The sequence below is a fragment of the Zea mays genome, chromosome 1 (genome assembly GCF_902167145.1).
Source record: "Zea mays cultivar B73 chromosome 1, Zm-B73-REFERENCE-NAM-5.0, whole genome shotgun sequence".
In the NCBI taxonomy this organism is placed as follows: domain Eukaryota; kingdom Viridiplantae; phylum Streptophyta; class Magnoliopsida; order Poales; family Poaceae; genus Zea; species Zea mays.
The window spans coordinates 216257651-216270796 of record NC_050096.1 but is presented as its reverse complement, the minus strand read 5'-3'; the positions used below and the strand labels follow the sequence as shown (position 1 = coordinate 216270796).

The following is a 13146-nucleotide window of genomic DNA, read 5'->3' as shown; positions in this document are numbered from 1 at the left end:
GGATACCAGTATTGTTTCGTTCTTGCCAAGCAGTTATCATCATTTGCTTCATCAAAAGCTAGTTATATGATGATTTTCCCAGATAAAATGAATTCTTGGCCTTGTCTGTTCTATTCCAAAGCTTCTCTTTTTGTTGAACAATGAAGAGATCGAAATAATGCTATATAGAACAATTTGGTATATAATATGAGGAGAAATGTTTGCCCTGCTGGCAACACCAAAAATAATTAACTATTGTTATAAGTTCTCTCTCAAAATTATTATACCTAAAAATGTTGTATAAATTGATACCCAATTTCAGAGCAGTATGAGTAATTGGGTAAACCATGGCAGTGATAAAAACGAGCTGGACTATACATCTCTGCATATAAAAATCTTTGCTTGGCAGCATTGGTCTGATGCCGTGCACTTCACTATCAATATAAACACACACATTTTTCCTATGTGCTTACAAGCACAATGCAACCAGTGAATGACTTTGTGAGCGTTAGACCCTGATGGTCATTCTACTTGTTGATCTGAAGTCAACTAATGGCTCCAAACGAATGGTATGCATGAGCCCCTGAAGGACCCTTATGGATAAAATAGTGTTGCGCATATCAGTCTAAATCTTAATGAGTGACTATGCATTTGGTAGTAATAACAATAAGTTTGCAGAATTGTAACCATGAAGCAACTTGTTGTTGCGTGTCTCGCTGGATGTTGAGACTAACCCTTCATGTTGAAGGACAAATATGTAGTATTCATGCCACTACATTAATCTAAGTCCAAAGCTCACTGCATAAAACCCCTATCTGTAATGTGCGTAAGATTTCCCAAATAAATCACCACAATAGCATACATTGGCCACAAACTAGATGATTGTGGTTGGGGATTTTATCTGTATGCTTTTAGAACATCTCGGCATTAGGGGGAGGAATGTCCATATAGTGTAATGCCTCAATATTCTATTAAACGCACAAAAGCCAAACTGAACCCGTCATTCGGAGTGTACTCCTATGTATATGGAGTTTGCCAGAAATCGTTGAGGAGTAACCATATTGGTTTGAATGCTTCTACCTGATGTAAATGTGGATATACCCGGGATTAATATCATATCCACATTTGACTTATTGGCATTTGATCTATTCTGCGGGGACGCCTGCGGATATGATCCATCGGCCTTAGTCAAAGCATATGTTCTGATTGCAGATTCACGTGGTCTGTGATAACTCTCCTCCAATTAATTCACCCTGATGGTGATTTGCCTCACGAAGAGGTTCATCTTAATGATGAAGTTCCTAGCAATGCGCGCAATATCATTGTGTTGGGAATACGGAACAATGAATCTTTCGTTTTTGGGACACGATGAAGATCATTATTAAATGTGGGAGACAAATGTGTCGACATCTATCTTGCCTCTCTAGATTGCAAATGGATCCAAAACAAAGTCCTAGGCATGAGTGCTTTAAGCTCTCTTATCGGGTCATTAATAAATGCAATCGAGGCTGAACCAATAATCGTAAAATGAAAGTCGCGAGCTTGAAGTTCGAACATTTATGGGCACTGCTGAAATAATGTGTGGTGAATGCGATGGTTCAAGTGGTCTTGTGAGAGACCTATCCCACATATGTGTTGAATAAACACTGTTCCACTATGTAATATATCTGGCAAATGGCATGAATTAAAATATGCAGTTAATAGGATTCTGAAGATCCGTCATGAGATCCTAGAAGGACTCGTATCTTTGAATTATAAATATGCAACATATAAATCTCTTACCGCATAATACATTCCTGATGAATGAACACTCTCCTATGTAGAGAGAATATCTCCTAGATGAGATTATAGTTCCTTGATGGAACCTTTCTAGAAGAAATAAAGTCTGTGTTAAACACCAAAGTTTGATAATCCCTATAAAGGGATAAAGACCCATATAGACCCGGGAATGAATGAAATGAGGAACCAAAGGACTTGAAGTTTGCTTGATAAGCACATGTGCATGTCACGAGTTTTACCGAGTGTATGTACACTCGTGTATTCCACCATATGTGGAATTACGATATCCTCTAAAGCCCTGATGGCAGAAACCTATAAGGTTTAGGTGTTACTAGCAAAATATCCCCATTGTGCCAGAATGACAGACTATAACGATGTATCTGATCGATGAAAAATCCCTGATGGATTACGATCTTAGATGGACTTTTGTGACACCATCATAGATGTTGCAATGGATGAACGCCTCGAGCGATGTATCATATTTAGAATATATACTATTGCAACTATATTATCCCCTAAGTCCTATTGAAGGACATGTTATTTGCTTTGCACAACTATGTATAAATTGTGGTGTAAGATAGAAAATGATAGCACCCCAACCTCATCCATTCTCGTTATTCCAGATGAACAATGAGACATATATCTTGAAGAATATGCTTGAGTTATGAGGGATAACGACTTTGACAGATGTCATCGTCAGGGGAAGCGAATGCTTATATTGATCACAACCGTGAGACAATAAATGTCATATTCTATGCCCTGAAGGCGTGAACTTGATGATCAATATGTGAACCTTTATGGAACTTTCTATCAAATATATAGATCTAGTCGATCGAATACCATCAGTCAAAGTGGCTTATTTATATTGATATGTGCACTTACCTCGTATATCCTAGAAGTGAGTAGAGGTAAAGTTCCTGAAATAGTCCTTGCAAGGATATGCAATCCGTTTGCTAAATCTTTATGTGCATATACTTCTAGAAGAAGATGTTTTGCCTTATTGATACAGTTTTGCAAGGATCAGGGGGAACACATTTATAAAGTTAGCCCTTGTAGAAGATTCGATAGAATCTAGATCCCAAAGGATCGAAATCTGTCTCGATGACAGTTGTTGTACTCTTTTTCCCTTGTTGAGTTTTCTTGAAGTTTCTCACATGAGGTTTTTAACGAGGCAACAAAGTGCAAATGCAATTTGTATCACCATGCACTCTTTCTCCACATTTTTCCCAGTGGGTTTTTCGGAGTTTTAACGAGGCATGTGTTGGTCACGGTATTCGCCCAAGGGGGAGTGTTAAGTAACCCTAGTTAGGGTTATGTGGGCAAATACCTGCTTTGCCCCTAAGGGGTCTCACATCTCTATATAAGGAACTTGTACACCCCCTCATAATACAGAGATCAGAAAGAGGCCAGAGGCCCAACCCTATATCATGTGTCTCGTGTGTTTTCTCTGTCGTGCTTATGGGAAGGGAGACGGGTCCTCTACAGCTTCTTGCGTCTCTACTGCTGACGGGAGGGAAGGGAGCGGATCTGGTGATCCGTGGTAACGTAGTTCTCAATACCAATGACTCTTCTAAGTATGGAGGCTATAGATATCATCTCAACCGGTCGTTCTCAAGTGTGGGACCTTAGAAACATGGCAAAGAAGTTGAGACTTCATTCCATAGCTCTTAGACAGCCAAGTGCTTAATATAATCACTAGGTAATTAGTGTAGGTGCTTTTTATAAAGTGCTTAGATTAGTTAGACCGCTTTGCTCTAGGCTTAGTCCTAGTTGAGTAGAGTGAGATTAGACACACTCAAACCCCTCGATGCTTGCAACTTGCATGCGTCGTGTAAAGGTACCGAGTGGAGTGAGAGTCTTGTGGATCACATCAGACGTGTTTGTGGTGTGACCGCGTCCGTGTATTGGAGAGAACGAGGTACATGACGTCTTAGTTGGAAGATCGATAGTGGGACTGAGAGCAGCATCTGACAGAGATTAGAAGTGGAGCACCACTTAGGTATGGAGAAGGCTTACAACCATCTACAAAGTTACTCGACCGAGTACTTGGCCTCGCATGGGCTTCCCTTTGCATACGAACACCAACAAAGATTAGTAAAAACTTTGCTTGATTTTATACCTCGGAAAATATACCAATGAGTCAACGAGAGTTTTCATCTCTATCACATATTCACATTTAAACTTTCACATTTATATTGTTGTGTCTGGTTGTGTGCTTTATCATGTTAGCTTATTTGATAGGCTAGCTGATAGGATTGGAACCTAGGATGCAAAACGCCTTTTGCGTTAGACGTAGAAACACTTAGACAAAACCTTAGTTGCAATAGCTTGCTTGGGTATCTGCATAGGTTTTGTCTAGCTAAGAGTTAAAATTAGAGGCCTAGTTTAGAAGTGAAAAATAGAAGTCCTAATTCACTCTCCCTGTCTCGGACATCCACGTTCCTTTCATAGGTCATTCTTTTCCTCACTAAATACTCATTGTGATAATGTGTGCACGTACGATTTTGCACAACATGATTATTGAGGATGAGTGTGAAGGTGCATATAATGCGAATAACTATAAGATAGTCGAGTCATCTATTGCAGCATCAACCATCACTCTTGAAACACTTACGAGCTTTGCAACCATCATTCAACGAGACTAAATTCCACGGTAGTCTGGTCCATGATTAGCTCTAAAAATAGTTTAATGAAGTATATTAAGGATTTGCGTCGTGGCAATTAGATTTTATTTATGATGATGTTGTTTTTTATTTTCATATTTAAGTTATATAACTTTTAATTATATTAATTGTTTTTATAAACTATATAATTGTATTTGATTAGTTAGGTAATTGAATGTAATTTTATTTGAATAAAACAACGTGTTCTATGTCAACTAAAAGTCTGCTAAAGAAAAGCTAATATGACGCTAATGTAACTGCAGCCTGGCGGTAAAGATTTTGTACGACCATGCTATAGATATGGTTGACAACGGCCGACAATAGAATCGATAGTACGGTGGATAGCTAATGTGACAATAGATAGAGACCCATAGAGTTGAAATTAAACCATGCTAAAGTCAACGCAGCTATGTTCTCTCTCAAGTCTCGACTGAGCACCTAAAAACCACATGAGAATACTAGGAAAAAAAACACAGAAACCGGAGTAATTTGCAAAGCCCACATCCACAGCATCAGGTTCCAAGCTACAGTAATCGCACTCGGTGCTCACGACGAAACGCGGATGACACTAGTAATCTCACGACTCACTCTCCATAGAACACCTTTTCGAAGCACTGCAGATACTCGGGCTCCAGCCCGAAGAGCACGGCGAGGCCGTCGTCCCTGTTGGCGCGCTGCGTGACGTAGGCCGTGCCGCTGCCGAACATCTGCGCCGGCGCGACGAACCGCGGCGTGCCCCACCCGAAGTCGGCGTCGTACATGGGCATCCCGAGCCAGCTGACCACCCACAGGTCGGACTCCGGCATGAGCTGCCCGCGCGCCGCCTGGCTGCCCTTCTCCGACTCCACCTCCAGGTAGTCGACCACGGAGCGCACGTAGGCGTCATTGACGCGGTCCACCGCGTCCTTGATCGCCTGCGCCACGAACCCGAGCGGGCGTTCCAGGACGTCCTCCACCCGGGTGGTCACGAGGTCGCGCACGATGGCGTTGCCGAAGTAGCTCCGCGGGAGCGGCGGGCGCAGGCGGTGGCGGACGTTGGCCGGCACGCGGAGCCGCGTGTCCGAGCCCGGGGCGAGCCCGCGCGCGACGCACATGCAACGCCAGAGGTGCGCGGTGACGGCGCAGTAGGTGGACACGCCCGGCGCGCAGCGGGACTTGATGCCAGCGAGAAGCTTCGGGGAGACGGCGTAGACGCGGGTGACGAAGGGCCGGGGCACGCCGTTGAGCAGAGCCGGCGAGTAGACCGGGTGGTCGAAGGCCGGGGCCGGCGGAGAGCGCGCGCGGAGGAGCGTCCGGTCGTGGAACGGCAGCGGGCCGCACGCCTCGGCCGTGTCGAGGCCCCGCGCCACGCCGGTCCAGGTCTGGATGAAGTGGAACGCGCCCATGCCGTCCATGGTCACGTGGTGGATGCCCGTGCCCAGCACCACGCCGCCGCACTTGAGGAACGTCACCTGCAAGCATCGTTCAGAGTTTAGTTACAGCGGTGAATTGAAACTACAAATTAACTAAAAACCGTGATCGGTATCATATCGACAACGCGAGCATCATCCAGCACGGTATAGAAAAGTAAAGAGTGAAACACAACACAGGTTCCTAAACTTGTCATCCTGGTCCCTAAACTCCCAAAACAATTTTTTAGGTCTCTAAACCCGCTTGGTCGTGTCATCTATGTCCCCAAACTCTCAAAACGAATTTTTGTATCTGTAGTATGCACGAACTGATGGAGACTATAATCATTCACGTGTAATTCTGGTATAAGTATGATAATGTGATATAAAATATGTGATCCAAGAGGAGTATATTCTTCATATTTTCTCTCATTCCCATATAAAAAATTCGAATTTATTTTAAAAATCAGATATAAACTTTGTCAATTTTGTTTTGGTGCAATTTTGGTACCACGTTCATGCTTATATATACCTTAAAAAGTTTTGTAAAGCAATTCGGGAGTCAAATTGCCAAAAGAAGCTTAACATCAACAAAAAGTCTAGTTCCTATTGGATATGCCATAGCATCCGTTATCTACATCAGTAGCGCCATGTAGACTCATGGCACGGGTTTGGATCCGTTTGGACCTGTATGCCCAGGAACACGTTTAGAACCTAAAAAATTGGTTACGAGAGTTTGGGGATCTGTACAGGTTTAGGGTCTCTAAAAGTTTGTTTTAAGAATTTGGGGACATGGATGACACGTCCAAACAAGTTTAGAGACCACGAACCGGCGTAGTAAACTGCATAAAATTGCTCTGACATCTTTCGATCTCAGTTATTGTATCAAATTAAATGAACTACTGTACCTTTCCTTTTGAAATGCATAACTATTCATTGTAATCTCGAAAAGTCAAATAAAATGACAACAGTGGTGATGACTTGCAGGCCCACGTAAACTAGTTGCAAGATAATTAACCACACATATAATCCAGACGCTATCACGAACGACACACCATCGACGACGCCGCGAGTAAAAACAATTATCTGATGCCTACGAGTGACGAGTCTATCCAAAGGCCGAAGCTGCCGATTTGGATGCGATTACTGGCCATTAGAATACAGCATGCAGCGGCCGCCCGTGTATTTTGCATTTCCCCCACAAAAAAAATGTGCACACACTAATCCTACCGTGGCTTAGAAAACAGACTTTAACTGTCATGCTCACTGGCTATCCTTTTCGCACCTCATTCTCATCACATGACAAGGGCAAAAGTCTATTCTCCGATGGCGATTATTTGTCGAAGCTTTTGTTCTGTAACTTTGGGCGGCCAGCAGAGTTTGGCATGCATGCACTTTATTCTATTCTGTGATATCATCGCATTTGATGTATAGGCGGCTGCACGCTAGTGATATGTCAACACCACAGGTCATTATATTGCAATTAGCATCACTCGATCAAAAATTATCATAGTATAATGTTGATACGTTTGTGACGGCACTCAAGAACAAATACTGCACTTTATTTTAACTAAAAGTCATAGATATGTCTGAGCTGAAAAAGAGTATGACCTTTTTTTTATAGCTTGTTCGGTCGCTCGTTCACCTTTATGTAGCGGAGTGGTACTATGTGGGAGCGTTGCGCTGCGTGCGGTTTACTGTCGTGTTGGTCTTAGTTGGTTTCACATGACTTAGACTTGGGGTGGTTTTCACGGTCTATTTATGGGGTAACAACTCGACAAGAGAGAATAAATGATGTACACATTCCGCGTGACGAACGTCGAAACTTGGTGGTTTATAATATTAGAGATAAATTATAATAAGGTCTAACTTTCTTAAAGTTATATGTTATGTTCCACCAAATTTATAAGTATAATATAATAATAACATTTATAGTACTAAATAAGTATTATTAGATTTTTAGGTATATGTTGATGTTACAATTTTGTTTTATTTTTTATTAAACATAAGATGATTTAACTCTATAAAAAATTGAAATAATTATTATAAAATAGGAGAGAGCGGTTATTGTTTCTAGTTTCTAAATTATTGTTCACCTTAGCTCTTAGTTTTTATATCTATATTTAAATAGATCATGATAAATTTAGGCATATATACAAAACACATATATCTATTATTGTGTGAATTTATTAAAAAGACTAAAACAAATTTTAATTTCGTATAAAGGGAGTACCTTTTATAACTTTATAGTTTTGCTCTTGTATTTGATGTGATGTAGTCCTGTGCAATAATGCAAATGCCGACGGAAGCGTCCATATCTAGCACGCGCTACGTACTAGCTACATTAATACAGTATGTGTGATGTGGCTGGCTGTATCCGTAAAGTTTACGTCCGCGATAGAACTTTTCTTCATTGCGGCGCCGATGGTCGATCCGATATGCCACGAGGAGTGTAATAAGTTCTAAATGTTATACTATAAAATTTAAGAATCGAATTATATTAGGTTATCTCTAGCATCTATTCTATCTTATGCTCTATCCTATTCTCTAGACCGGTCTATGAAAAAAATAGGAGGAGCTGAACTAAAGTGTTACGACGATATAATTTCATTACACCATTAACAATATACAAATATGATAGTCTGTACTTTTTAAATTTTAGGAGAAGCTTCAATCGAGGTCCATCGGTTTAGGAATGGTAGAGGGGCTAGAGCCCCACCCATCCCACCTCTAGATCTGTTCATGCTATACTCTATTTTAAACTTCAATATGCAAGGAGTGTCATCTATCGTACAAAAAATCTATTTTACACGATCTGTTGTAAACAGTCTTAGAATTGAGCTCTATTTATATTTATTTTTAAGCTAAAATTAATTAAGGACCTAAATAAACCGTGAAGAAATATTTGCATCGTGATCCATTACCACCTCTAGCCCTGAGCCACCGTCAGAACTGCAAGTCACTATCGAGTACGTGTAAGGGTATGCACAATCTAGAGACTTTTGATCGGTTTTCTAACTAGAAGAGACGCTAAAAATCTATGATACAATAGGATAACTTTAAAATCAATCACACCATAAATGCAGGTAATAATAGACAATATGTATAGAGCGTCGTGTAGAGATAGACTCTTCCTAAAGAGTTTAACTCTTGTATTTTTCAATTCATTTAACCTCTAAAGATTATTTCTTAAGAGACCGGTAATAAATATGGTTGTACATGCCTAATATGTTCTCCCCGCCTATGATATGATGTGCAACAATTGGTTTTTCAATCCGGCCAATATACTGTACTTGCTATGTTCCCCTTGTTTCGCATGTCTAACCTAGACGCCGCACAAACCCGCGTGCTCCAAGCGGAGCAACGGTGCATGTGTATTGATCCCTCACGTGAGCCAAAGGCCAAAAGCACTCGCAGACTCGCAGTCATTGCAACTTGAAACTTCCTAGCCGTATTCGGCGTTTCCAGGTCTAAAGTATGCAGCAGATTATTACGATCACGCGTGCGTGCCTCACCTGGAACATGGACATGACGCAGGGCGGGTCTCCGGACGCCGCGAACGGCACGAACAGCCGCCTGACCTCCGGCGACGGCTCGTAGTCACTGAACACGTCCTCGCCGGCGAAGTCGGCCCTGGCGACGACGAAGAGCGCGCCCTCGCCGGTGCAGTCGATCTGCAGGCGCCCGCCCTCGCCCACGCCCAGCCTCCCCGCCAGCGGGTAGAACGGCACCAGCGCCTTGGCCAGCGCCGCCTCGAGCCGCTCCGGCGCGAAGAAGGCCGCTTCTCCGTCGGTGTCGCCTCCGGCCGCCGGCGCCGGGTAGTAGTACACGAGCGGCGTGTGCGTCTTGGGGACTGCCAGGTCCAGGTTCGACAGCCACAGCTCCGGGTGCGGCGTGTCCTCGCTCGGCGCCACAAGCGTCGTCCCCACCACATCAACCTTCATCGTCTCTCCCTCTTGGCTCTTGAGTGTTGAATGTTTACAGTAGGTAGCTCTGTGTGCAATTAGCGTGCGTGTTGGACCGCAATTTATAGTAGGGTGCCGGGACGAGAGGACAGGTCGCGTCACGCCATGGTCCACGTACGGTAGAGATCCATGGCAACGTGGACCCGATCTTCGATTTATCACTGAAAATTTCTCTGTTAGGAGACGGTGATGGAAAAGAAATTTTCACTACGGGAATATAAACGAGAAAAAATTATCTTCCGACGGGTAAAAGGAGATGGGGACATATTCCTTATACCCGTTCTCCGCGAGGATTTATTAAACTTGCACGTGACTATATTTTGTGTACTAGTTAACGACAAAAAATAAATAATTAGCTTATCAAGAGACTACTAATTGTACAAATATGTTTATTTTGATGTATGCATAATTATTTCTTACATCTGATAATGTGTATAAGTGACAATGTTTAACATTAAAAACAAAGAATGTATATCTTAATTATAATTTAAACGATGATGTTAGAATTTATTCCATGGGGAACGGAAATGGGGAAGAATGAAATTTTTTTGTCGCCTAGAACCGAGATAGAGAGATATTCCCTAATCCCATGCAGGCAGCGTACGCCGTGCAGTAGCATGTGGCCTGTGTTCAGCTGCGCGCCTGCAGCGCCTGCGCCGTTTGTGGGTTCAAACGGGCACCGCACCACCATAGCCTCAGATGCGAAACGTAGATTTATATTTTTTTCATCCGTTCTCGTCCATTAATAAGCCGTTACATATATGGACCGATATAAAGCCACACACAATGCAATATTTCTACGTAGTACCACCAACTTCTTCATAATACCACTTCGCTAGTTAACAAAGACGAGCAACCAAACAATCTATAAAAAAATGGTTAGGCTTCTTTTCAACTTGGCTAAGATAAAACATAATAATTGTTCTTATCAATTTAATATCTAATGTGTTGATTATATGTTCACTTTAATATTAAACTATCAAAGTACTCGTACATTGCTATAATTTTTATTTATATTTAAGTATAGAGTAGAAAACATAAAAACATGTATATTCGAATCTTTATTTGTGCATAAATTTAGCTTACAACGGTGGGAACCCTAGAAATTGGAGCCGATCCAATTAGAGGGACAGACGGATTGATTAAAAAAATATAAGGTTCTTTTTATGAGAGTGACGACTATAGAACCATAGAAACTTGTGCTTTAATAAAGTATATCATTTATGTATAGGTTTACCTTACGACGATGAAAATCGTGAAAACTGGACCTGACCAAGTCAGAGGGATAAACATGTTGATTAAAATATATAAGAGATTTTTTTTATAAAAGTTGCGACCATAGAACCATGGAAAGTGGTGTTTAAATATAGTAGAGATTTATTATTATTTTTTATGGGTATCATATTGTGTGTCGTTGCAGTGCACGTTATACCAGATATTTTATAAGATCTTACAACATAAAAATAAAATTACTAGATTCATCATGACTTGAACTACCATAATATGTAATTCTTTTAGTTTAACATAATTTAATCTTATATACTATTGATCAAAGTTTAAATAATTTGATTTAAGAAAAACCCAAAATGACAAACTCATGTGACAGATAGTAAATATTTTAATGAAGACAAACACGGAGCGCTGTCGATTTCATCGATTAGCGAATGCAGAACAAATGGCTCAACACTCGAGGTCCTATGTTTGACTAATATTAGTGATTTTAATAGTTTTATGTTTTCAGTGATATATGATATTATCATTGATAGTAAAGCATCTTTAATGACTTTATCAATTCCGTCTTAAAAATTTATAGATCCACTATTCGAAGATGCTAATAAATATGATTTTACCTATATTGCGAGCGATTTCGCTATAGTATACTAATCTAGAAAAAAATGGAATCATCAGTGTTAGAAAACAAAGTATCAGATATTTGAGTTGCCGCGTGCACATGTGTAGCTAGCATGTAAGAGTGTAGCAACTGGTAGAGTAATACGCGTGTGACGGTGTAAAATCAATCTTGTAGCTTGACATGTAAGAAGAGGTAGATTGAAACTACACATGATAACTAGCAGACCTTGCCAACAATAACATGGTAAGATGATGACATCATACCACCCTGACATGATCAAAGACCGGTTCACGCAGCACTTACCTTAGAAAAAAAAACCTTGGAGAAGGGTGGCGATGCACGGAGGATGAGAAGCACTCGTTGCTTGGTGAACTAATAACTTTCTATTTATTCATGATCTTATCAGTTGCAATATATAGCCTCACGGGATGAAGTGATAAGCATACAATGCTGCACTTGTTAGAGGTGCCACATCACAGGTTATCAATACTCATTACCTCTTGTAGGCTCTACAACATGTTATCTCCTTTTTTATTGCGCGATATCAATGTTTTACCGGTTTAATGGTGTGGTTGACAATAGACTACCCCAACCGTCCATTTGTTTTGGCAAAAAATCCTTACTTTCCTTCAACCTAGTGGTTCATCCTTCTGGTTGTTCCTAGTGCCTCACGCGTGCTCTTATTCCTTCCATCACCAAAAGTCTACCAATGGGATCTAGTCTAGGGTCAGCACCTAATGTTGCATCCAAACCTTTTCTAGAGTTGGCTTTTAGCACCCTTGTCCTCAATGATGAAAACCCTGCCAACCCTATTTCATCCCTGGTTCGAGCCTTTGACTCCCTTGTTCTTCATGACCAAAAAGCCCCACCTCATCACTATTCCAATGTTTCTATGAGGTCGACCAACTGGAGCAATTTGAGTGATGCAGCTAGTGACATCATCATCAGTGGCCATAGTAGCAATGGCACTCCTCCTTGCCGCCCTAATGTCCTCTAGGAATCTAGCGATCAAGAAGATGCCAATATCTCTGCTGACATTGCGAGCAACAGTAGCTGCGACAGTAACACCACCGCCAACACCCGCAGTAGCAATAGTTTGGAGAGGAGTGGGAGCATCGCTAAAATGCCTTTGGTGCCCTGATGACGACGACAACGACAGCGACGGTGAGCCACCGGTAAAAGCAGAGATAGAAGTCGAAGTGACACAAAAGATAACTAGATTCCAACTGATAGTACATGATACAAGAAACATATATTTAGGACATCAAGAAGGATCTATAAATCGCGAGACAAAAGCTCAAACTCACACTGACTCCCAGGAACTAACCTAAACTACTAAAATGAAAAGATGAGACTATCTAGGGTATAAATCTCTTCTCTTCTCTCTTCCTCTCCCCTCTCAAATGAGCTCCTAGTTATTTATAGCCATCCCTAGGTTAGGGGTATTTATAGTGTTACAAGGTTGGTTGAAACACATGAGGTGGAAAGTCATTGGCCCTCCTCGCCTTCCATCTTGCATC

The 13146-nt window shown here is 41.4% G+C and overlaps 1 protein-coding gene across 1 annotated transcript; it reads right to left on the bottom strand.

Moving 5' to 3' along the window:
- Positions 1–4698: 4698 nt before the first annotated feature.
- On the bottom strand, positions 4699–9808 carry LOC100281073 (anthranilate N-benzoyltransferase protein 1). Its single transcript, NM_001153992.2, has 2 exons — positions 9325–9808; positions 4699–5872 (listed from the first exon to the last, which is right to left on the bottom strand). The coding sequence occupies exons 1-2, from the start codon at positions 9751–9753 to the stop codon at positions 5006–5008; spliced, it is 1296 nt and encodes a 431-aa protein (NP_001147464.1). The 5' UTR covers positions 9754–9808; the 3' UTR covers positions 4699–5005.
- Between the last annotated feature and the right edge of the window lie 3338 nt (positions 9809–13146).

Excerpts from the sequence above, each read along its gene's own strand:
- LOC100281073 (NM_001153992.2), bottom strand. The coding sequence starts at position 9,753 with ATGAAGGTTGATGTGGTGGGGACGACGCTTGTGGCGCCGAGCGAGGAC. Across the intron at positions 5,873-9,324 it reads GCGTCATGTCCATGTTCCAG|GTGACGTTCCTCAAGTGCGG; the intron begins GTGAGGCACGCA and ends CGATGCTTGCAG.